Source organism: Cryptomeria japonica, chromosome 9 (assembly GCF_030272615.1).
Source record: "Cryptomeria japonica chromosome 9, Sugi_1.0, whole genome shotgun sequence".
NCBI classification, from domain to species: Eukaryota; Viridiplantae; Streptophyta; class Pinopsida; order Cupressales; family Cupressaceae; genus Cryptomeria; species Cryptomeria japonica.
The window spans coordinates 260,890,272-260,916,853 of record NC_081413.1 but is presented as its reverse complement, the minus strand read 5'-3'; the positions used below and the strand labels follow the sequence as shown (position 1 = coordinate 260,916,853).

At 37.2% G+C, this 26,582-nt stretch overlaps 1 protein-coding gene across 2 annotated transcripts in view; it reads right to left on the bottom strand.

The window, feature by feature from the left end:
- LOC131061912 (aminopeptidase M1) overlaps positions 1 to 26,582 on the bottom strand; it is an 89,855-nt gene that overhangs the window by 31,513 nt on the left and 31,760 nt on the right. For both annotated transcript variants that reach the window (XM_057995763.2, XM_057995762.2), the window contains exons 8-11: positions 24,000 to 24,153; positions 1,056 to 1,160; positions 758 to 874; positions 219 to 332 (exon numbers count right to left, since the gene is read on the bottom strand). In XM_057995763.2, coding sequence (XP_057851746.1) covers positions 219 to 332; positions 758 to 874; positions 1,056 to 1,160; positions 24,000 to 24,153 — 490 coding nt within the window. The remainder of the gene's footprint in view (positions 1 to 218; positions 333 to 757; positions 875 to 1,055; positions 1,161 to 23,999; positions 24,154 to 26,582) is intronic.

The window sequence follows — 26,582 nt, the reverse complement described above, 5'->3', positions numbered from 1 at the left end:
TTAAACTAGTAGAAAGCAACTACAACAATCTGATCTTTTTAATCAGCGGATCATTGACCTTGAATGTAGAGTGTGAATTAAAAGATTGAAATTGCATAAGGGATATTACAAATATCCAGGGATATGTGTTAGCATATTCCATGTCAAATTTAAAACTGGAATAACCACATTTAGTTTTCTCAATACTTCCAAGATCAGAAACAAATTCAATGGCCTACCTGGAAACATTGGGCTCCTAAGTAGCTCTCAAGCATGCGGATAAGAGAAGCTCCTTTTAAATAGCTTATAGCATCAAATATTTCATCAATTTGGCTGGCATGGTGAACTTCCACCTGAGAAAACATTCAAACCTAAGAATGTTGACAACAATAAACGTATGTTTTCCAGCCACAGGTAAAGCAAGTTGCTTCTTAAAACAAACATAAAAGATAACCAATATAACATGTATTGTGCTAAGTAATTCCTGATAGTTATAGCTACAATCAGAATAGAGAAACCAAAAAGCAATTTACAAAGAATTCACAAAACATGCTCTTCGAAGGTTAAAAGTAAAAATCAAACATTTAGCATCAAAAAATTATAAAGCAATGAATTTACATCCATTTTACAAGCACAGCACACATCTAACTATAACAAATATCAATGACCAAGAATAAACAAAGAACTAAGATGATTTGACCACTCCACTTTAAATGAAGATGCTTTTTCAACCAAATAAAGAACAGGAAGTGTTCATATTTTGAGGCAATTATTTCACCTCAATGGGATGAGACTCAACGAGCCCATCCAATCTGAAAGCCTCCATTGTTTGGTCAGTAAATTGTGTCCAAATCTTCCATTCTGGAAATAAGTGATCTGCTGCCAAATAGCTAACCTGCAATGCCACCATATATGTCTCAAATGATATTGAGCAGATTTACATATTCCTCTATATACCCACAGAATAACTTAATTCTACCAGATGAACAAAGTTCATCATAGAAGTTAACATTAGTGTGTTTACACTCAGTAAAAATTATATGCATTGAACCCAAATAAGTGGTATAGATGTTGACCCAAGTTGCAAAGCCTTCATTAAGCCATAGGTGAGTCCACCACTCCATTGTAACCAAATTCCCAAACCATTGGTGAGCTAACTCATGTGCCACAACAATTGCAACCTGCAGAAACAGAAGAGCAAGAAACTGAGGGATTTATATACACAAGGATTTTAGTGATGGATCATCTCCTTATCTATAAACAATTAGGACAAAAAACTTATTTTGCAATGGTGAAAAGCATCCTGACTATATACAGAAAATCAACAAAAGCACTCTAACCAAAACAATGTGTCATCTGACACTCATGATGTTACTAGTAAACTACTAAATATGTATCAGGATGTTAAGTCATTGTGCAATGGACAAAAAGGCTCCTGATTGCATACAAAATCTTAACAAAAGCACAATCACCAACTTAACTTGCCATCTGATAATTGAAGAGTTTTTAAGTAATGATTCATACTTCATCATGTTAGTAATAAACAGAATCAGAATCAAGAGGTCGGATAATTCTGCAAGGGCAAGAAGGGTACTGATTGAATATAAATACTCAACAAAATCACATACGTTAATACAATTTGTCATCTGACAATTGCCAGGGAAGTTTCATGATCACTAACACATTTGGAAATATGCCATAAGAAGATAATTGCATCTCCTACAAACTTTCTTAGAATGTTTGTAATTATTTGGAAACTTATCTAAATCTTACATTTCAGATCTTTTCTGCTTTAAAATTGGCATTAATGGGTAAAAACAAAGCCAACAAAATTTGTGCTAATTGCAACATAATCATCTCACAATGCACACACACAACAAGGACGTCATCACACATAACAACAATGCACAAAAGCACAAGTGGAAGACTTTACCCCATTGTGAGATGACATCATCATGAGGAGCAATAGGAGAGATGAGGCCTGACCCTAAATTTGTCACTCATAACCTATACTGACGAAAATAAGAACTAAAGTGAAAGAAGATGTAATTCACTTAAGAAGAAAACACATAGCATTAGGTACAACCTTCAATTCATGCAAATCATAAGAGCATATTTCATAACTGAAAGACATTACACGGATTCAGTCACATTCACTTGCACAAGTGGATGAGCACAAGGGTTGTTCACTAGCTCATTCAATTTTCCAAGGAACTAATCATTCCAACTCAAGAATACAAATACAACACAATACAAGTTGAATTCACATAACGGAACATGATTACATATTCCAAGGTGAAAGAAGGGAAAAAGCAAGACCCCGCGGATCAATTTTCACTTAACATTCCCAAAAATGTCATTTTCAATTCCCTATTAAGGTTCGCCCTTTTCAGATCATGTTCACCCCTTTTGCCAGCAATAGGTTCATCCTTGTCAAATTGCATTCACCCCTGGTAAAAAAAGCAAAAAGCAAACACAGAGAGAGCAACGGAAAAAACATAGAAAATTGCCATACATAAAAAACTCAAAAAGTATAAATAGAACTCCACTAATGGAGTTTTCAAGATTTTTTACATAAATACATTATTGTCCAAACAACTTTTTTGAATACACACATCCATTCCAAGGTGGAAAAGACATTTATTTTCTAAAATATAATATCTAAATTCCCTAAGCTCTCTTCCAATCTCCAATTTGCAAAGGTAAAATCTCTCTCTCTCTCTCTCTCTCTCTCTCTCTCTCTCTCTCTCTCTCTCTCTCTCTCTCTCTCTCTCTCTCTCTCTCTATATATATATATATATATATATGTATGTATGTACGTATGTGTATGTATGTATGTATGTATGTATGTATTAATTATGAGAAATATTTCTTCTTTGATTGTCTTGTGTCTCTCCTTGGAGTATCGATCTGCATTATATACTTCTCAACTGGCCTTGGAGGATCATGTCTCTTCGTTGCTACATCCCTCCCAAGAGTGGCGTCTGCTTGTAATCTACCATTGCTTTTAACTTAGTAAATCGCTGCCTTGTTCTATTTAACATGTGCCTTTTGGAGAACCGCTAGTTTAATGAATTGTTTAAGGTTCTAACTAGCCAATCAAGAGAAAATTGATGCATCCTCTTACTTATTTACATTCCTCTTTTGTTGTTGTCTGAGTTTGATTTAAGAATTCAGAAAATTGTGAAGTCTTTGAAAAGACAATTTTCTTTTATTAGGATGTGAGCATTTATTGTCAAGATGGGGCAATGACAACATCTTACTTTGCTTATGGTGGAGGCTTGTTTGCCAAAAAAATTAAGTCTACCAAAGAGGCTTCTTAGCGGAAAAGGTTCAATCTTCAACAGTAGGTGGCTTTGGTGAATTCAAAGTCTCCTATTTCATCTCCTTGTGCTTCCTCTAATAAGATTTCCAAGGCCACTAGGACTGAACTGTGCTATGAAGATGTTATGAACTTGCCATGTTCGCATCAGAAAGCCACAAAAGAACAACCCTTATCGTGCTGAAAATATTAATTATTAGTACAAGTTTGTGAGAGTGATATCCATCATGTACCTACAGTTTCTATCCACCAAGACCAAAGAAAGCAGTTTGAAAAAAATTAGAAGATTTTTCTCCATATAAACAGTATATAAGCTACCTTATGACATAATGCTCTGACAAGAAAATGTTTGCAAGGTAGAGAGCTCATGTAATGCACCTTATTAAATATATTAGCTCTAGAATTTGACATGAATACACAAAAAAACAATATCCATGTCAAAGCATGTATCCATGAAGCTCCTAAACACAACTTGATGAAAAGAAACACTAAAGTTAAAAAAATAAAGGCAAGCTTCTGCCCTCATTAAGCAGTGTTCCTTTCAAAGAGAAGGGCTGTAACATAACAAGAATCCAAATATCACTTGGGAAATCATGCCAATAAGTTTAAGATAGCTTACAAGAAATTATAGCCATGACATGAAAAAGACACCATTATGAATTGCAGTTTTAGGTTTTGTCAACAATATGGAATCCGCCTATACTTGACATCATTGAGAAAGGATAATCTGGAAAAACATAATTATTAATGTCCAAGACCCCAGTGCACCACCCGGTGTTGGTGGGAAATTAAAATCCTTACAATCAAAGCAGGTACAGAAAAGCTACATAGAATATAGCGCTTGGTGAAAGAAAGACTCACTTTGACATGATAACAAGATCTTCCCTATTATCTTCTGATATAGAAAGAACTCAGAACAGCAGGACAGTAAGCAATGTCATCTGGCCAACCCTTGTCACCAGGAAAACCGAAGATGAATCCTAGGACAATGCCCACAGGGTCATAACATTCCTAAGACATCCCTGGGACAGCTGGGAACATCTAAGACATCCCTTGACCATCCCAGAGGCAGTCAGATGTCCCCCTGGTGGCCTGAAATTTTTTTAATGAAAACAAAAAACTACTGTACAAAAGCAACTTTGTATGATTCCATACAACTTTAGAAAGAAAGTGTTGGAACTTTGAATGACTGCATGCAACCATAGAATAAAAGTGTACCACTATTGAACAACTGCATACAAATGAACAATGAAAGTATAATGACAACATACATTTTTTATTCTTTTCATCAATGGGAAATTGACAAATTCTATGTCTGCATGCAAACTATGTAAAGAAAAATTATGGCTGTTGAACGACTGCATACAACAATGGAATTAAAACATACCCTTGTAGAATGGCAACATACGGTTAACTTTTCCAGCAATGGGTAATTCTATGACCGCATACAGCTGTAAGGGTGCAGACAATTATTAAAAAAGGGCATAAAGGTGTAATATGAGAAGTGGTGTGATAACATAGAGTTGTTAAGTGAATTCATGAATATGTCAAATGAAAGCATACAGTTGTGAGAAATGTATGTTGTCATTACAATTTCATTCATGATTTTGTATCCTTAAGGACCTTTGTCATAATAAAAACACTGAACATTCAATCTGAATTTCTAATTTTTGGTGCTCTTATTACTTATATAATTATATTGAAAGTTGAATGAATGAATGTGTTAAATTGAATATCAAATTTGACAAATTATATGAATACCCCGTCCAGGGGAGTGGGGATAGGGTGAATAGGGCAAATATCATGCATGGAGAAAGGTTCATTGCACACACTAAGCAAGTATCTACAGAACGGTTCAGGCATGCAAGGTTGGGTCTCGTTTCCTGAACCAGTCTATTCAAATGATAGATAGGGTCCAATGATAGCTTGTTCAGATAGCCCACTTGTATATGTATGAATAGCCATCCACTGTCATCCCCAAAAAATGCCCTCCCTGTTCTGCCATCCCCAAAAAATGCCCTCTCTGGACTGCCATCATGCATGGAGAAAGGTTCATTGCACACACTAAGCAAGTATCTACAGAAGAGAAGAGCCGGTTCAGGCATGCAAGGTTGGGTCTCGTTTCCTGAACCAGTCTATTCAAATGATAGATAGGGTCCAATGATAGCCTTGTTCAGATAGCCCACTTGTATATGTATGAATAGCCATCCACTGTCATCCCCAAAAAATGCCCTCCCTGTTCTGCCATCCCCCAAAAATGTCCTCTCTGGACTGCCATCCCCAAAACATGTCTCGCTGTCCCCATCCCCTAAAAAAAATAGAACCTATCTGCAAAATTTTCTCTGATCTTGAAGGTTCCAAAGTTCTACTCCGTGGTTTCTTGACCATACGAACTGAATTTATTACCAAAATTACCAAAAGCACCAACAACAAACAAGAAACATAAAGGACTACCTCCATTCTAAGGAAATCATTTCACTGTAAAAACTACCATTCAAGGCAATTTATTAATCTCAATGGCAATTTACTGCTACAACATCATATTCAAGGTTACATACATTTTCTTGGCCAGTATATTTAACAAGATAAGCTCATAACTATTTTACCTTGGACAACAACCCTGGCATGGTTGGCAAATAAAAATAAAAATGTATAAAAGGTTTAAATATTTTTTTGTGATTTTTTCAATTTGAAAAAGCAAAAATCCAATCTCTACATGGGTTTTTGTTGAAATATTAGTTACATTGTAATCATGCCTTATAGTGCTTTAATCTCTCTAAGTGAACCAATGATGTAACTGTGCTTAATGCCTATATTTAAGGTGTGTGAGTTTATTCCAATGGCCATACCTCATAGGTCACTGGCTTAGTGACTATTTAATGAGGTCAGTTGTACTATGATTATGAAAAAACCTATGCTACTATGCAACTGCCTATACTGACAGTGAGTTAAGTTAGGGCACCTACTGTACTAGTTTTTTAATTAGTTTCTCCAAGTGTCTTCACCTATTTTCCTTCAATACATAGTTTCTACATTGTTTTAAACATTTTTCCTAAAATGTTATCAGGATTTAGGTAAATGTGTGAGGGCAAAGTTCATGTTTTGTGCAAGTCTTTATTATGAGATAGATATGATTTGAATTCCATGGGTGTGTTTAGTTCAGCTTGTTACTAATCTTTGGATCTCCACATGTTGCAGATCTATCATGAATGAGCTTTTGATCCGTTAGAATTTGGGCTTGTTTTGTATTTTCACGTGATCTCCACAGAGTTGCAGAGATTGCACACTTAGTGCTGCAGTGTTCTTTGCTTGGCCAATTGTGGTGTGTTGGCAGATATAGTGGCCTTGTGTGTAGCCTCGTATCGTGCAAGCCTTTAGTACACACTTGCATGCACAATTCAATGAATTGCAGGGCGTGGGTGAAATGCTTGCTAGGGCCATGTTTTTGGTAATTTAAATCTACAGTTTGAAAAATCCCAGCATGCTTAAGGACACTATGAGTTAATTGGCAAGAGCAAACAAAAGTGCAGGTTGTGTTTGTGGCTGAGAGAGCCAGTCCCAGGCGTTATTTCAGTGTTTTTTCCAGTGATTAACAACAGTGTTTAAGGTTGGCATGAAGATCTGACATTTTGATGTATGAGGCATGTCTCAACTTTGTGGCAGTAATGCATTTTGAAGAGGCTGTGGCAACTGTGTTTGACAGGGCATGAGCATTGGCAGCAGGTAGCCCCAATAACAAACAAAACAAAAAATTTGAATGATTGTGTGAAATCATAGGAGTTCGGAGTGACAGTTTACATTTGGTGTGTCAGAGACCTTAAGTGGAGTTCCCTACACCTGCGCATAGCATTAAAGAAAACTTTCAAACATACTTTTAAGTATTAAAGCATATGTTCTTTGAGTTATCATGCCATGTGAAAAATCTTCAATGCTTTTGAGTAATGATTTCTTTGATTCTTCAAAAGTGGACCCTGCTCTTATGTGCCCCAAGTTTTTGGTTCTTTGTCATATGAGTGTGAAAAAAAGCCTATGAAAAGTGCTGAAGGATTTTAGGCCCAGGACACATGGGCAGTGAGTTTTCAGCTCCCCCGTTATATGCTCAGCCCGAGGGCTTAAACACACTTGCATACCCACTTTGGAGGCAAAACTTTTTGAAGGCATAACTTTCTCATTCAGAGGCCTTTTCAATTAAGTTTTTTTAAACCACATAATTTTCAAAGTTCAGTTTCAGAGTCTCCAAATATAACTTTTTTAACTTGTCTTCGTTGAGGTATGTTATTGCCCTTAAAGTTGTTATTTATTGCATGTCAGAAAGCATCCTTGCAAGCCAAACTGCCTCACAAGCTGCTTTAACAGTTCCCCGATATTCTGCTTCAATCGAGGAAAGAGCTACCGCCTGCTGCTTCTTGCTGGTCCATGTGACTGCACCTGTTCCCAAACTGAAGACATACCTAGATGTAGACTTCATGTCATCAACAGCACCTGCGCAATCGGGCTCTGCGAAACCAATGAGTCTAGGATATTTGCTTTTGCCATACAGAATGCCAAAGTCAGAAATGTCCTTCACATAGCACACGCTTCACTACAACTCACTGTTCAGCTTTAGGAGCTATCAGGAAGCAAGAGATGTAGCTCACTGCATAACTGAGATCAGGTCTAGTGGCAGTGAGATAGATGAGACTGCCCACTAGTTGCCTGAACACAGATTCATCCACCACAGGTAAATTTGAATTGGCTGACAACTTCAGCCCTTTTTCCATAGGTGTGGATGCAGGTTTACAATCTTGCATCTGAAACTTATCTAGCAGACTCTTGGCATACTTCGACTAAAAGATAAAGATACTGCCATCTGTCTGCTAAACCTCAACACCTAAGCAATAATGCAAAAGTCCCAAGTCTGTCATGTCAAAGGACTGGCACAAACTCTATTTGATTTGCACGATCAAAAGTGTTGAACTACCAGTAATAATCAAATCATCAACATAGATGACAAGTAGAAGAATATCACCACCAGTAGTTTTGACATACAGATTGGAATCGGAAGGACTACTCTAAAAGCCTTGATCACTAAGATACTTATCAATTTTTATGTACCAAGCCCAAGGAGCTTGTTTCAGGCTATAAAGTGTTTTCACCAGCCTACATACCTAGTGTTCTTTACCGGCAACCTTGAATCCTAGAGATTGCATCGTATAGACTACTTCTTGCAACTCACCATTGAGAAATGCACTCTTGACATCCATTTGATGGACTTTCCATCCAAACTGGGTTGACATGGCAAGGACAAGCTGAATTGTACTCATTTTGGTTGTAGCAGCAAACGTCTCCTCATAGTTAAAATGCCCTCTTTCTGTGAGAACCCTCTAGCAGCTAGCTAAGCCTTGTACTTATCAAGGATTCCATCAGCCTTATACTTAACTTTATACACCCATTTGCAGCCAATGGGCTTCTTCCCAGGTGGAAGATCAGACAAGGCCCAAGTGTTGTTTTTCAAAAGATTATGGTGTTCAACTTCCATAGGTTGTTCCCACTCAAGTATACCTTCAGCCTTTACATATGTTTGAGGCTCATAAACACTATGAATGTTGGCCATAAGAGAAAAGTTAACTGTATGATGTTGATTGCTCTTGTTTCTAGACGATCTACCCTCAATGAGCTCATCATCATGAAAATCACGTATGGTCTTGGCCCACCATTTTGGCCAAAGAGTAGAAGTACCAACATTTGATTCAGGAATGGCTGGAACAGGTTCATCAGGATGAAGATCAACATTTTCCTGAGGAAAGTCAGGTGGTGCAATAACATGCCTGGGAGACTCCACAACTTCAGAGTCAATCTGTTGAATCCCTCTCATCATGTGGACCTAAGGGAAGACGAACACCCAAATCCGTAGCCTTCATAGGCTGATCTTAAGGGCTCAAAATAGGAGAAGAGAGCTGAAAAGGCCCTCGTTCTTCATCAAAGACAACAACCCGACTGAAAATGAGACGATCAATGTCTATATCAATCAATTGATAGGCTTTGTGGTTTTCACTGTATCCTGTGAACATGAGTTTCTGGCTCTTGGAATCCAGTTTGGTGCGTTTGGCATCTGGAATACAAACATAAGTTGTAGAGCCAAAGACTTTCAGGTGACTGATTTTGGGCTTCTTGCCAGACCAGGCTTCCTCTAGGGTCTTCTTCTTTACTACCTGTGTGGAAATACACCCACATTTTGCAACTAAAATCATCAACAAATAACATAAAATACCTGGAGCCAGTAATTGAAGGAGTGTTCATTGGTCCACAAATATCAGCATGAACCAATTGTAATACCTTAGAAGCTCACCATGTATCACCATTTGAAAATGGAGTCTGATGCCTCTTTCCATCCTAACAAGCTCCGCAAACTAAATGATTTTGAGTCTGAATCTCACGTAAGCCAACAACCAGACCCTCCCGAACGAGCTGAGAGAGATAGTGTATGTTCAGATGCCAATATCGTCGATGCCAAAGATTGTTGATGGAAGAAATTTTGGCAGCCATGGCATGCTCCTAAGAATCACAATGTCAACAAGTCTATGAAGACCATGATCCTCAATGCCCACAACAACTGTAGTGCGAGTATCCCGATCAACAATACTGCATTTGTGCAAACTAAAAACAACATCCAGCTGAGGAGAGTGTCTCATAATCTAACTAACAGGGAGAAGATTGAGTTCCATGCCTGGAACACAGTATACATTGAGAAAAATTAAATTCCTCCCCCCAAATTGAATATGCACATTGCCCTTGCCAACAACAGTATACTCTTCCCCTCCTCCAAAGATCACTAAATCGGTGGAAGGCATGTATTCTATGAACCAATCCCTCCAATGAGTGAAGTGTCAAGAAGCACCTCAATCAATGTACCACGTAGAGGACTTAACATGATCTGTAGGTCTTTTAGCCATAAAGGCATAAAAGGTAGATTCCTTCTGCTCAATGTACTCTGCAACATTGGCCTTTGGCTGAGACCCTCCCTACTTTTGTTCAAAAGCCAAGCGTTGCCTACAGTCTTTCTTCATGTGACCATATTTGTGGCAATAGTTGCACTGAATGTTCTTCTTCTAGGAGTTGTCCTAGGATTGACCTAGGCCTTTCTATTGAGAGACTGACTTTTCCCTTTGTCCTTAGCAAAGGATTTAGCTATGAAGGCTTGTTTTGTGGAGGACGAAGTAGCACCGCTACCGAACTGCTAACTCCAACAATCTTACTAGAAGTTTGTTGCAAAGATCAAGAAACTTCAAGTCAACATCAGTTGAGGAAATGTTGAGGGTCTCAATAAAGTTCTCATAAGATTTTGGTAGACTTTTCAAAGTGATGACTACCATGTCTTCTTCCTCCATCTTCCAACCAATCGCCTCCAACTGATCACGGATGTCCTTGATTTTCGTGAGATGCTCCTACAAAGACATCCTTTCATCCACATCATGATCGAGAAAAGCATATTCTTCAAAAAGAACGTGCAGCTTGTTGACGTACATTTTGTGATCACGCCCAACACAAAATAAAGTTTTCCAATGGTCACCTTATCCTCTCTTGATCAAAATCAGATGTATGCTAAGATTGCAAGATCATACATTGACTCCAAGGTTCCAACTATGTACTAGTGACTTGACTGTGGATATAGACTTGTTTGGCTTTGATGTTTGCTAGTAATCCAAGGGGGACTTACATTTGGACCGTTCTTTCACTTCTTTGTTATGGCTGGAACTTCATCATCGGATATAGCAATTCTATGATGCTTCTACTTCAAACGAATTGAACTGGAATGAACTGAAATTAAAGGGGAAAGGGTTTAGGAAGACTGAGCTAAATCTAAGAACTCAATAGATAGCAATGCTTCGCATGAGATCAACCATGCTTTACTTCGCCACTAGTAGACAACTACATAAAACGGGTGCAATCTTCAGAGGATGTGTTTGAAAGAATCTAAACCATTGAAGAACACCATCAAAGAACAACGTTCATCCAACAATTCAAGTTAAGCATACACATAAAAAATAGCTCAGTCCAACCTTGCACGGTTGATAGAAATCATCTACCAACAAAATGTATGAGTATTTGATCTTCACCTTAAAACATTACAATCAACTTTGTACATCTAACTACTTGGAAAATAAAATTCTACTCTAAGTGAGGAAAGTGAAACCATGCAAGTTTTGAAAAATAACTTAAGTGGACACCATCAGAGAACAATGTTTCACTGTTATTATCTCAATAACTAATGGCAACAATTTCATACAAATCTCCCTCCTTTAAAAATGAAGGGGTGACCCCTTATATAGGCCTCCAGCATTGATTACATGCAAACCCTAATTAGGGTTTGGCCCAAAAGATTCCACACACATGATGCAACAAGATGGGAATAAATTAATTACATTCCTGTGAAAAATGGCATCCATTGTGCATTAAATGCACCACTTCTTTCAAATTCGCCCAATATGTAATAAATGCTCCATCAAGCTAAAACCGCCCATTGTACAATAAATGCACCATCACCTCCAAAATCGGTTACATGCAAAAGATGCTCCACTATTAAGTACGACGGCTGACATACAATGAATTAGCCGCCACCTTGGTCAAATATTCCAGCACTCAATAGATTCTCACCATGCAAGTGGACCCCGCTATCATTTATAATTTTCAAGGTCGTGCTTCATTAATACGGAATATTCTATTTGCATGTCGCCAACTCATCCTTTACAAGAATCTTTCCATTTCGGGCTCACAAAAGACATTTTGGAAGATTTTCTTGCCTTAGAGGAATTTTAACAATCTTTTCCACCTCTAAAGGATTCTTGTACGCCTAGAAATTTTGGAGAGAGAAAATCTTTCTAGAGAGATTTTTTTATCTAAGAAGAATTTTTCCGTGTTTTTGAGTTCATCTTGTCCTGAGGGAGATTTTCGATCAATCAATCACTTTTCCTATTTTTTAGGAATTTTTTTCAATTTTCAGCTCTGAAATTCAAGAGAGGGGAAATTCTCTCTCTTGGCCAATTTTTTCTTCATCTTGAAGTTTCTTCATCTTTGGGCGAATTTTCTTCCTTGAAAAAGAATTTTGAAATTTTGTTCCTAGAGGAAATTTCATCTTGGAGGAGGAATTAATGATTTCCTTTGAGAATTCCTCCATTACCTCTCTCCAACGCTCCCCTCCTAGATTGGGTGCCATTTAACTGTGAAGGAGGAATTATAACTTGGAGGGAAAAATCCCCCATAACATATTTTTAGCACTCCTCTCTGACTCTGGGCGCTATTCTTCCATAGAGGAGGAATTTCTTGTTTAGGAGGAAATTCCTCTTGACCCTCGTTTTGGCGCCCTATCCTTGACTTGGGCAGAAATTTGCCTTGATGCAGGATTTTGTCACTTGAAGAAAATTCCTTCCTATGCTCTATTTGGCACTCTCTACCTCTGACTGGGCAGAATTTAGACCTTCTGGAGTGTTGATGTGTTTTTTAGGCACATGCGAACACAGAATAAAATACCTTAAGTATCTTGTCCTCTCTTGAACAAAATCTCTCAAATGCTGAAGATTAGCTTAAGGATCACTTGAGAAGACTCCAAGGTTCATGAATGTAGGGTCACTACGTGTGGATAAGCTCCATTGGTTGATGTGATTATGTTGGAATCACAAGGTGACTTACATTTGAATGCCTAAATGCTTGATTTGCTAGAACTTGGTCATCTGATATTACAATATGGTGATACTTTTGATCCTAAACTAACTGGAATTTAAATAAATGGCAAAAGATGAGGGGTTGAGAGAGTCTCTAATCCTAGGTATGTAGGAAGATGAGTGAATGATTAGATGGAATCCTACTGAGCGAGGTCTCACCATCAACTTGAACAATTTGACACAAGCTCAGTGCAATCTTCTAAGGGTATTTCAAAGATATTCAAATCAATACCATCAAACATTGATCACCATTCAAGTTAATGCATAAGCAATATGAATGTAGAACAATTCGAAGTTAAGCTCATATCCTTCCAGTTGCCCACAAAAGGCACGCTTACAATCAGTAAGAGGCTAGTGGTATGGACTAGGTGGATTCCACATGAATACATTCAACAAATTCCTCCATTCAATCTAATTTATTTATCATCTAACAAGAAGATCCAACAAGAAACCATGCACGTTGTAAAGACACAACACACTTCACCATAACTTCAATGAAAATGGAGTTCATTTACAACTTAGGCAACAATTTCTGCCTTCTCCTACTCTACTCTAATTGCTATTCTATTCTATTTGCTAGCTATTAAATATTCTACTCACTATTCACTATTAACCAACTATTAACCTTTACAAATGAACAGTCTAAACCTTTCATAGAGAGCTCATTTACAATGAATGGCCAGGATTGAATCTCCATCAATGGCCAAGATTTTACATTGAAACCCTAATTAGGGTTTTCTACAACAAACTCTTCTTAGCCAATGAGAGAATTACATTCAGAGAGTGTGGACCAATAAATATTGAGGGTAGTTACATTGGAGTTTGTGCCTTCAAATATGAGCTTGATTCATTGAAATTGGATGTGTTGATGTGGACCTCTCTGATTGGTTGAGGTAGTGACTAGGACAATGACTAGGATTCCACCTTTATCTTGCACTTTGTAGACTTGATTTGATTCATCATCATGAAGGGATGCTAAGAGATATCTCTTGATACTCAACATTATTCAGTTGCTCAATGTGATGATGATGATGAGAAGCAAACTTTGATTAACTCTTCTAAAGCTATTTGCTTCTTCAATCGTGCTCGATGTAGGTCTTGTGATGACTTTGGTTAATCCTCCTTCGTTTTCGACATACTTGATGAGCGATGCAACTGGTTGAATGTAGCTCCTTATTGTACTGACTTTGATTCTTGGATTCCCGAAGCGAATTCAAGATTGTAAAACATCTTTCCATCATGTAGGTTATCCTTCCTTGATGCTCTAGTGCCTTGAGGTAGTTGGATGATTTCTCCTTTGCACTCATGTGATCTTTCCATGTCAATGTGATAGAATAAGAACCTTGAAGATATCCTGCTCTATTGCTTGCAGCTTTTGAACATTTGAAGTCTTTTAACCTAGTAGCATTATGAGTCTTCTTCATGCAGTTGAGGTGGTGAGAGGCTTTAAACACTTTGAGATCTTCTCCTCCTTGATGTTCTTGTGTTTGTTGATGAAGCTTCTTGAAGAGGTTTTCCTTGTATCTTGCTTCATCTCTTGCAAAACAAACAAGCAAGAATCAAATACAATTGATATATAGGTTTAATAAGAGCATATAAAGAGAATTTGTCCTCATGAAGTGACACTTGAAGTTGTTTTAGCACCCTTTGGAGAGGAGTTTGTGAAGTTTATTTCATGTTCATTAAGTTGCCCTCGTCTTGCCTTTGAATTTACTTTCATTCTTGAAATTCATTTTGCAGCTTAGAACATGAAATTTGCTCCCCTCTGTCCATTCATAAAGTTCACTCTTGCATGTTGAGTTCTCGTCTTTCTCAACTCATGAAATTTGCTCCAATCTTCTAAGACATGAAGTTCACCTTTGTAGAAATTCGCCCCAAATCCTCAACTCCTGAAGTTTGCTCCAAACTTCTTTTACCATGCTCATTCACTTGTCTTTCTCAACTCCTGAAGTTTGTTTGAATGAGATTCGCTCCATATCCTCAAAATATGAAGTTCACTCTAGATCTTTCAAACATGAAGTTCATCATTGTATGAAATTCGCTCCTTTTCTTTGATTCATGAAGTATACTTGCATGAACTTCGCTCTCAACCTCTAACTCATGAAGTGCATTTTGTATAAAGTTCGCTCCAAAAGGTGAAGTCATGAAGTAGGGATTTCGCTCCAATTGCTCAACTCATGAAGTAGGAAATTTCGCTCCACTTGCTCAACTCATGCAGTTCATGTTCTTAAATTTGCTTCATTCCTTTATTCCCAACTTCACTCATGAAGGCTTGAAGATGTAATTTGCTCCAACCTCATTATTCATGAATTTCACTCCAAACATGCAACTCATGAAGTTGGAAATTTTGCTCCAAGAAGGCAACTCATTAAGTTGGAAAATTTTGCTCCAAGAAGAAAACTCATGAAGTTGGAAAATTTCGCTCCAAGAAAGCAACTCATGAAGTTGGAAATTTTCACTCCAAGAGGTGTGCACATGATGTCTTATTTCTATCACATTGCTTGCTAAGCTTGCTTCCAAACATAAAATTCGCTCCAAAAGGTAAAGTCATGAATTTCGCTCCAAAACATGAAGTCATGAAGTTCACTCCAAGACAGCAAGTCATGAAGTTCGCTCCAAGACAGCAAGTCATGAAGTTCGCTCCAAGGCAGCAAGTCATGAAGTTCGCTTGGCATTGAATCCATTCAAGACGATCATCCTTCATTTCTCATTCGACTTCACTCATGTAGGCTTGATTCTGTATGCTCATTGATGAAATTCGCTCCAAGGAGGCAAGTCATGAAGTTCGCTCCAAGAAGGCAACTCATGAAATTCAAGTTCGCTCCAATACATGAAGTCATGAAGCTCGCTTGAGTGTTTGATCATGGAGTAGGCACCTTTTGACATTCCCTCATTCTTCCACTTTCAACCTGAAGAAATTCACTCCAAAAGTCTAACTCATGAAGTTCGCTCGTGAATGCTTAAACATGAAGTAAGTGGTCCCTTCATCTCTTTATCTTTCCATTTCGCTCATGAAACCTTGAAGGTGAGATTTGCTCCAATACCCCAACTCATGAAGTTAGAAATTCGCTCCAAAAGGTGAACTCATGAAGTTGGAATTTCGTTCCGAAAGGTGAACTCGTGAATTAAGTGTTCTCAAATCCTTCACTTCATTCCTTTATTGCCAACTTTGTTTATGAAAGCTTGAAAGTGAAATTCACTCCAATCTCCTCATTCATGAAGTTTGCTCCAAATCCTTCAAACATGAAGTTGCTCCCAAAGTCTCACTCATGAAGTTCGCTCCAAGAAGTGAAGTCATGAAGATCGCTCCAGGGCAGCAAGTCATGAAGTTCGTTTTGTGCTCCAATCCTCTCAAGCATGAAGTTCGCTCCAAACCCTGAGTTCATGAAGTTTTGAAGGTGAAATTCACTCCTGAGGCTTTGAAGATGAAGTTCGCTCCTGAGGTTAAGCTCATGAAGTGGATTTCAAACCAAAACCAAACTCCCCTTTGCTCATTTTCACTTATGCTCTCAACTTCAATGCCCGATAACTTGCTCAACATGAGATCTTAGAGTGAGTCTTCGCTTTGTGGGAGAAGTGTAAGAAATTCACTACACAAGGAATGTTCATGAAGTGAAGTTCTTTCCTTTAAGAGGAGCACTTGAAGTGACCTTCAAATTGGCAAACCTTCCTTACTCATGGTTGAACTCTTGATATCTAGACCTTGCAAACTTACTTTCTTCACACTCATGCAAGACTACACATCTGACTCTTGACTTCTTGACGACCTAGATCTCTCTAATGCAAAGGCTAATAGCTAAGACTCGACATCAACTAACAACTAAGCTAAGACGACTAACCTAGAAAGCGAAAAAGAGGGGGTCTCTATTTGCGATGGGGCGATGTGTGAATACCTCACAACATGGGAGGAATTCCTCCATGACCCCATTCTGGCACTCTACTTCCCTACCTAGGCACTAAAACGATGCCATGCAAGAATTTAGGTTTGGGAGGAAAGTTCCTCCAAAACCCCTATTTGGCGCCATCCTCTAACTTGGGCGCTAGAATCACCTTGTGGAGGAAAATTAGACTTGGAGGAAAATTCCTCCATTACCATGTTTTAGCGACCTCCTTTGATCTAGAGCACCATTCACACCTTGTGGAGAATTTTGTGATATCCAAGGAATTCCTCCTTGACCTTCACTTGACGCCTCCTTCCAGATTTGGGCGTGCATTTTGCCATGGCAAGGAATTCATTGCCTTAGGAAATTTTCATGCTTTTTCCTCTGTTTTTGCTCATTTTCCAGATTTGGATGCCCACTTCGGGATGAAGTGGGTTTTTAGATTTTGAAGTGAACTCCTCTGCTGATTTTTCGTACTTTTTCCACTTTAGGAAAGAACTCCATACTTAGCCACTTCTCCGACCAACTACCTGTTTTTCAACTTTACGGATTTAGACATGAATTTTCAAGAATGCCCTATCTTCAATGTCGAGATCACTACCTGTGGTGGACCTACCAAAAATAGACTTACTAAAAATAATGAGTACTTCAAAATGTCAAAATTAGGGCAAACCGAGACAAGATGACACTTACTAAAAATAGAAACTTACTAAAAATAGAAACTACTAAAAATAGTAAGCTTGATTTTGTCCAAATAAAGACAATCTGGGACACAATGAAACTTACTAAAAATAGTAAGTGCTCAAAATTCGCCCAAATTTCACTAGTAGCTTCCTTGAAGAGCTCTGACTTCAATGCAACATTTAGTTTTTCCAAAACCCTAAGGAAAAGACCTCAAACCCAAGTCTGAAGGGCAAAACCCTAAAATAGACCAAACGAGTTTCAGACGTAGCCAAATTCACTCAAACGACTTGCAGACTTAACCACATTTCACCAACACACTTGCAGACCAGAGAGACCGAAGGAATTTCTACAAAAAGACCCGAAGAACCAAAACCAAAAGACCAAGAGGACCTAAAAAGAAGGGGGTCCCCATTTGCAATGGGACGATGTGTGAAAAGTTCACAACACGACTCTTGTCGGACGTTTCATGTAGGTTCTTCAAGTGGTCCCAGATTTCAGTAGCTATCTTGCCTGGGGGTACTTGAGGCAGTTGATCATTGGTGATAGACAATTTAATAAGCATTCTAGCTTCCTCATTCCGCTCATCAAGTTTGTCCTAATCTAAACCCATTGTTGTAGGACGAGTAGATTTGCCCAAAACAATCTGCAAGGCACCGATACTCAAAAATCGTCATCATTTGCTGCTTCCAGGTGTTGTAGTTGCGGATGTTGAATTTTTGAATGCCTTCTAACATAATGTTGGTCAAAGACACCATCTTTCATGCTTTCCGAGGCATGAAAAAACAAGGTAAACAGAAGAGGCTGAAAACTGGTGAAAATCTGATTGCACGAAACCTGAGGCAGAATTCCCAATGCACAAAAAACAAAGGCAAATTCTGACACGAATTCCAAAACAGAAACCCTAGGTCGCAAGAACAAAACGTCTGCTTCTCAGAAAAAAAAAAACAGATAAAAACCTAGTCACTGGTCTGACCACGCCACAAATTAGAGGGCAGTGCTAAGAACAAACCCTACGAAAATTCAAAAAAACCCACAAAATGGATGTGGGTGCCACAGGATAATCACGAAACCTAGTCGTGCGGATTTTGACAGGGTTGCGGCTATGTAAGGTGCAGATCACGACAAGTGACAGGGTCGTGTTTGAGACTAGAGCTTGGTCGTGGCTCGTTACAAGGTCACAACGGAGAAAACGAAACCCTCACAAACACTGCGACGTGCGGAAAAGCCGTCACAAAAGAAAACAATGCCCTCAAAGAGTCTGCGACGCACAGAAAAGTCCTCACAAAAGAAAACGAATCCCTCTGACCACAAACTCTAGCTAAAAAAATAATCATATCGCATCGTGCACGAGAACACAAACAAACTCCTGTCAACAAGAAGAAATACCCTACAAACAAAGCACGCGGACAAATACCCCATGAACAAGAAACAAAGCTTAGAAAGCACCCAATACGCTTCCATGCGATCACAGACAGAAGGAACACACACAAGCACGAGATTATTATTCCAAGAAAAAGGTTGAAAAAAATCTTTAAAAAACTTCACTAAAAATTTCCAGTATGAAAAATTCTAGGATTCTTAATTTTTCAAAAGAATTTGATTCCCACTCTAATAACATGCTACAATGGTAATTGCTTGATTTTATTGAAAGAATGAAATGTACATATATAGGCAATTACATTGTCGATTGTTTCCTAAAGAAACAATAGATAACCAAAGATGAAATTAGAAAGAATCTAATCTACCTAAAATACATTATTGACCATTAAATAAGACATGCAAATATTAATCTAATAGTTTGGCGATCAAGATTATAGGTATATTCAAAGGCAGAAGTGATAAGTTATAGAGTAAACAGGTCTCTTCCAAGAGTGAAAAGGGGAAACCTTTAACATTTGAAACCCGTCACACTTGGACATGAGCACTAGGGATCAAGTGGTTCTCCCAAGCAGTGACCATTCTTTTGTTGCAGCATGCACATTGAAAATTTGTCAGTAAAGATCTAGCTAGACTTTAGTCACCTGAAGACAGTTTGGTGCAGTATTAGCATGGTTTGAAATTTTGAATAGTCAGAAAGCTAGAGCAATGTTGGTCAACTAAGTTGTTATTAGCAACAAGACATAGATCATTGAGTGTAGCACTCCATATGTGATTTGTGAAGAACTGAGAAAGATGTATGTGATTAGTAACACTTGTCAGTTAGTGAATTTGATCATGACACTAGGTAGTCTCCAGGTTAAGGATGAGCACAATATTCTCGTCTATCTGAATAAGTTGAAAGTGTACAGGCCAATATTGTGGATCTAGGAGATGCCTCTTGACATGATGATAAGTGGATGAACACCCTCATTCTAGCAAAGCTTCTGATATCATACAATAAATTTCTTACTCTCATTCAAGGTGACAACAAAATGCAAAACACATTAGGGAGGTGCTCAAGAATCAAGTATTTCCAAGACAAAAGTTGAAACAGTTGAATCTACTTGCTTCATCATCCAGCATCCCCATAAGCCCCTGTGTCTGCATCAAATGGCTCAACTTCTCAGAATAAGAAGAAAGAGAAGAATTAGGACAACATTAGATCTTTTAAGCCAGTCAACAAGCATGAATTAAAATTTAAGGCATTTGTTTAAGGTTGTAAAAAGTTTACAGATCATCAAAAAACAAAATGTCTAGTTTGGCTCACAAATGGAAAGAAGTTGGTACACGAGTGAACAGGTTTGTTGCAGAAATTGTAGATACAACTACTTCTAGTGATGATGATAATTGGTGGCATGACAACATTGGTTAGCGCCTCTAAGAAGGCATCATACTAGGTTCTTGATTATAGGCACCCATAGGCACATTGCCCATGACAAAGGGAAATTTGTTTCCTAAAACCAAGGGGAGAATATCAAAATGTTGTGGTTGCCAACAATCAGTCAACACCAGTGATTGCTGTGGGAGCAGTGGAATTCGTAAATGGCTTCTTTGACAATGTCTTGTATGCTCTTTAAATGGTGAAGAATCTTTTGTTCACGAGGCAATTTCCTTTAGAATGATAAAGAGACTAAGATTCTTGGAAACAGGTGTTAGATAAAAGATACAGAGAACAAATTCTCTGTTGTTGCAACAATACTTCAAAGATAATTAGTGGAACTCTGAAAGATTTTGTGATATGAAGAATCAAACATAATTTCTTCAGTGGATATGATGTAACGTCCCCTTGTTGAAATAGGATTTATTAATAAATAATAATAATAAATTTAAATATAAGAATAAAAATAAAATTTAATATAATTAAATTTTAGTTAAGTTTAATGAATGGTCAAAAGGCATGAAATGAAAAGTTGTGACTCCCTCAAACATGAGATATAAAAGGGAGAGAAGAGAACTTCATTTGGGGAGAAAAAGGATGAAGGAAGAAAGAAGGGAAAAAAGGAATTAAGGAAGCATTAATTGGAAGAAGATAAGGAAATGATTCTTTCAAAGGGGCAGCAATGATGAAGTGCTGTGACCCTTTCGAAGGGTGGTACTTGTGAAAGGTTGTGACTATTATGAAGAGTTGAGACTCTCACTCACATAATAGGATATAAAGGGGAGAAGCTTTCATTTGAGGAGGAGATGAAAAAAGGCGGGGGGAGATCAATTTGGGGAATAATATATTATTCTCAAGGGTAACAATGAAAAGTAGTGACTCAATTCTTATGAATGGTGGTGACCCTTCCACCAATAAAGTATAAAGGAGAATTTATTCCAAGAATTGAAGGGGCCATATCAATCAATGGAAGAAATCAATATAATTAACATCAATTCTCCTAAGAAAGCAAAGAATCTTCAGCAATCAAATACAGATCAAACCACTCAGCAATAGCACTCATCCAAGAGAGCAGTGTTCAGCTTTCAAAGAGGGAAACAAAATCGAATTGAATCTGTCCAAATTACACCAGCAGACTGAAAATACACAACCTGCAATAATTTTACAAGTATAGTGGGCAAGATTTAGTATCCCCTCCCAAAAGGGGACATTACAGATGATGCTATCCATTTGTGACATGAGAGATTAGGATATTACTACGAAATATTTTTCTTGAAAAGGCATAATATGCTGCATGGTGCTTCAAGTGTCACCGCATCCAAATGTGTTTGTGAAGGATGTGTGTATGGGAAGCATCATAGAGAACCCTTTAAAAAGAGCACTACATAAAGAGCATTAGAGAAAATTGAGTTGGTGCACAATCACTTGATAGATCCACAACCAATAAAATCACGTAATAGTTTGTAGTATGTTTTGGTCTTCATTGATGACTCACCTAGCTTTTGGCTTCACTTCCTTGGTTTGCTGGAAGTTCACTCTCATTTGACAAAATAAAATTTTTGGTATTGATGATGTTTAAAAACATTGCACTATAAGAAAGAATGTCACAATTGTGTATGAAACCCAGATCCAATATTTTTATGTAAGCATTCTTTGGGCTATGTTTGCCTACGAGTTCTTTATATCATAGCAGCAAAAATCGTTTGGGAAAAAAATTGGCAAACCAAGAGTATAAGGATTTTGAAGAAATCGGGAAAAAATAGGCAGAAGTCGGGAAAAAATCGGATTTTAAAAAACATTAAAAATTGTAGAAAGAAAGACAAAATATTTTTTTTTAAACTTAAGGGCATTTCCATAGCATAGAGATATAGAGAGCAAATAAAATAGAGTTTAACCCATGAATTGTAGAAAATAATTTTTTTTGTTGTTTATATTCATATTGCTGATTACACAGGCAAATATTCAGTTACTTTTTAAGAGAGCAGTCACCAAATAACTGCCTAAGTCTGAGATCAAATATTAGCTAAGTCTATGAAGTAATTGAGATCAAACTCAACAAACAATAGTCCAGCTACTATTAGAAATTTAGTAAAAGTGGAAACAATCTTGAAATGATCCAAGAATTTCATTGTGATCAAGGCAAGGAGTTCACTGATCTATAATAGTTTAAATTTTAAAACTACTTTATCATATTAATCATTAAACTATAGGGGTTCGCTCCTTCCCCATCAAAGTGCCATCTATAATAGTGCATAATAGTATTAATTTTAAAGCTAGTGTACAATATTAATTATATACTTGTTCGCAGTAGAATCCATGGGGCAGGGTGTGCAGAGAGCTTGAGTAATATCGAAGCTGTGATTTAGAGTAGATTTAACAGCTGCTTCGACTCTACCTCATATGCCCCACATGATTTAGGATGATTGAGGCCCTTAAATTCGGTTGATAACTGCCATTGCTCCTCCCACTCCTTTATTTAGGGATTTTCAAAGGCCGAAAAGAAAATTAAGGGACAAAGTAACAAACTGTTTCAACATTGATTCCACATTGACTCTAATTCCATCTTGGATAGGCCCTATTTCTGAGCAATTCAGTAATTTCAAGAGTTTTTCTAGGGTTTTGTGAGTTTTTACTACGATTTTTTCATTTTTTTTTCTGCCACTTTTTGGGGTTTTTAGCATGATTTTAACTCAATTTAAATGCAAAAAATCGTTGAAAATTGGGTCAACGATTGGTCAATGATTTTTTCATGAATTAGGATTTTTTTGGGGAATAAATCAGCTGGCTCTAGGATTCTGGATTAATCGGGTATAATCATAATTTTTTGCAGACTATTGCTTCTTTGCTTTATATAACTGTTAACCATAGAAGAATAAAATCTTCATATTCACAAACAGGTAAAGCAGGCAAGTCTCAAGCAGAACTATGACCCTTAACAACCAAACTGATCATAATTTATCACTATTTTGAGAGATGTTTTTTGAGTAGAGTAACAATAACATTAATTACCCTCTAGAAAACATATAACATGACTTTATGTGAACATTCTTTCAGTGTGCAAGACTTCGCATTGCTAATTATAAGCATAGTCTCACAAGATCTTCATATTACTATATAAAAATATTATTATCTGTGTTAGATTTATAAAGGACAGAGGATAGAGCATCTCAAGCGAAAGGGAATCTAATTAACTTTATTTTTTATAACACATGTTTTGTGATGGGTCTTAACTCTTAAGTATTTTCAAGTTCAAATTGAGAATAAAATCAATCAACCTCTATAAGACATGTACAAAAGAAGATGGAAATGTTTTGAAGGTATGTTCAGAATCTTCAGATTGTTAACAATGTAACATCAAAAAAGATTTGTTGAAAGCATTTTTAAAGCTATGTTCCACAGTGATGTGTTTCCACAGTCTCAGTCCCATAGGGAGTCAAGAAAGAAAAATGCAACTCTCCAATTTGCCCCCTTTGAAGTAGACAACGTAGGGACATACCCCCACATCCCATACTCTCTGCCACAGACTAATTCAAGATGAAATATTTGCTTAATTATACCAATATTTATAAAGAAGAGACAAGATTTGCAGAAGTAGTCATAATCTTTTCACCAAATAGTAATACATAAAGCAGAAGTACCCTTTGCTTGTTGGCAGCTGCAGAGTGCTTTTCATCATAGAGCAATGCAGTTTCCCGATATGTAACCAAACCATAGTTTTCCATTGCTCCAGCAGAAAAATCTGGTATTGCGATCATATCTAGCTTTGGAAGGGAATATGGAGTGCCAAAATATCTGTATTGAATTAAAGAAACATAGTAAGAAAATGTGAAACTCAAAATCTAAAAAGTATAAGAGGCGCCAATAATAGCATTGTTCTTACAAACTAGTGGTGTTGATATATGAAAGAGTTATGTATCATGGATTATATATTATCAACATTTCTTAGTTCTTTATTTCTTGGGATTTTTGGATTTGCCTTTGGTAAAGATTTCAGGTCTTTTTCAGTAGTGTTCTTATACAACCCATTGCTGGCAGTATCTTTAGCTCTTAATTAATAGTACATAACTAACACATAATGGTATCTTAACTTACAGTATACTGACTAGCTTTTGTTCTTTGTAAATATTAACATCATAATATTCTGCCCTTGCCTGTGGTATTTTCTGTAACTGCTTTCTAATTTAATCATAGAAATCATAAATGATCTTTAAAAAATGCTTGTTTTTTATTTAGGTGAGCTGACAATTACAATATAAAGTTTAAATCAAATGAAAATAACTGTACATTCACATTGTAATCAGTAGATTCAACAGACTGTTTCCAAGAACTTAATCCTTATAAATCAGCCTCCTCAAAGATAGACTAGGAGCATTGGAAAACACATCCCATGTCCCTGCAAAAAGTGGATAGCTAAACAGGGATTAAACATTCCCACATGTTCAAAAAACTAAAACAGCAAGGGGAAATCCAAAATCCAGACCCAATTGCACAGGGACATACCTCAACCATCCCAAGGCTACTTATGGCATAACATGTTCATTTGGACCATTAAGAAAAAATTTACAGTTTTACAGGTCCTGACCATGCCACCCTCTGTATTCTTTCTTAAATTTTAGGGTCTCCTCTAGCCATCATTTAAAATTGTTCATGCAATTGGGTCTCCTCTAGCCCTCATCACTCATCCCCAGAAATTTGAGGTTACAGTGATAAAGACCCAATTTGAGGTTTCCCCAGAAATTTTAGGTTACGGCGATAAAGAAATGAGCATCCTCTGCTTTTTTTCTCTAGCAACTAAAAATATTCTTCACTGCTCAGCCAATGCCAAAAACAAATCTGGTAGAGAGGCAACAATTGATTTACACATCATAATTATAGTGTCCTCTTATACTATGTTCAAGCCTTTTAGACATACATTATTTTCCTAAAAAAACTCCACATTTACATATTTGGAAAGGAATTCATTATATGCTAGCCTCCCACTCTAGAGAACCACAAATCAAAACATCAACCAATTAGGACACAATGCACCTGACAGAGGGCTGTAGAAATATGATGTTCTTATGATAATACTAGAACATACCAAATAGGAATGAGAAAGATGATTGATATCAAAATTCCCAAAAGCCCATTTGATGTTCATCATCATTTACTCTTTCGGATTTTTACTAAGCAACTAAACAAAAATAAATTCCTGCATAAGATTTAAAAATAATTAAAACCTCAATCAAACAACAAAAGCATCCCCTTAGCAATTTAAATCAAAAACAAGGCTCAACAACGTGTCATGCTTCAATCACAAGAAACACAAGGATCCATGTCAAGGGTTAAATGAAATTATTAATGTCCTTGGCATTTCACAAACAAGGGAACACAGGAAATGCCACATGAAATCCCAGAAATGTTAGGAAACCTTAAGGAATTTCCCCACATACCCTATTAAGAGGTGCATCCATATAGTAAGGATGCATCTGTGTTGCAGCCTTCATCCCCACTATTAGTTCATGAAACTTGTGTTGATGGGTGGTTTTAATCTTGAGTAATCTCTACTTATCCATGATGTTGCACTTGTAAACCTTGATTTGTGCTAGATAATGATGATTGAATTCCTCAATGGCTTTAAAGATTGTGTTCCTACTTTATATTGCTAATGCGATCATGTTTGAACCCATTGACTTTAATTAGTCATGTTGAATACTATTTTTGGTGTGTGATACTAAGTTGTTTAACCTTAATTGTTGTTTGGAAAGCTGCATGCAGCTCATTGAATTTTAATAATTCTGATTTAACCTTGATTTTTGAGTTGGACGGTTATATGCGTGTTTAAAATAAAGTAGAATTGTAGTGGCTAAATAAATTAAGGTCAAGGCTAGAGGGAAGAAGGCTGAAGAGATCAAGAAGAAGAAGAAAAAGACTATCATTCCTTCACCACCCCTCAGTGTCTCATCAATCACAGAAGTTGAAGTGCTAGAACAGAACAGGGAGGTTGAGCAATGTTTCAACACAATGATATTACCAGAGAATGTTCAGGATTTACATGCCACAGCTACATCTACTCCACCTAATGAGGATGATGATCAGTCGGGATCCCCTACCATCCTTTTGAAGGTTAGTTTGGGAAAGAATGTATATGATTTGGCCAAGGAAAATTCAGATGATGATGATAATGTTATCTCAGCATTAAGAGAGATTGATTGAGAGATATGTCTCGCTGATGGTATGGA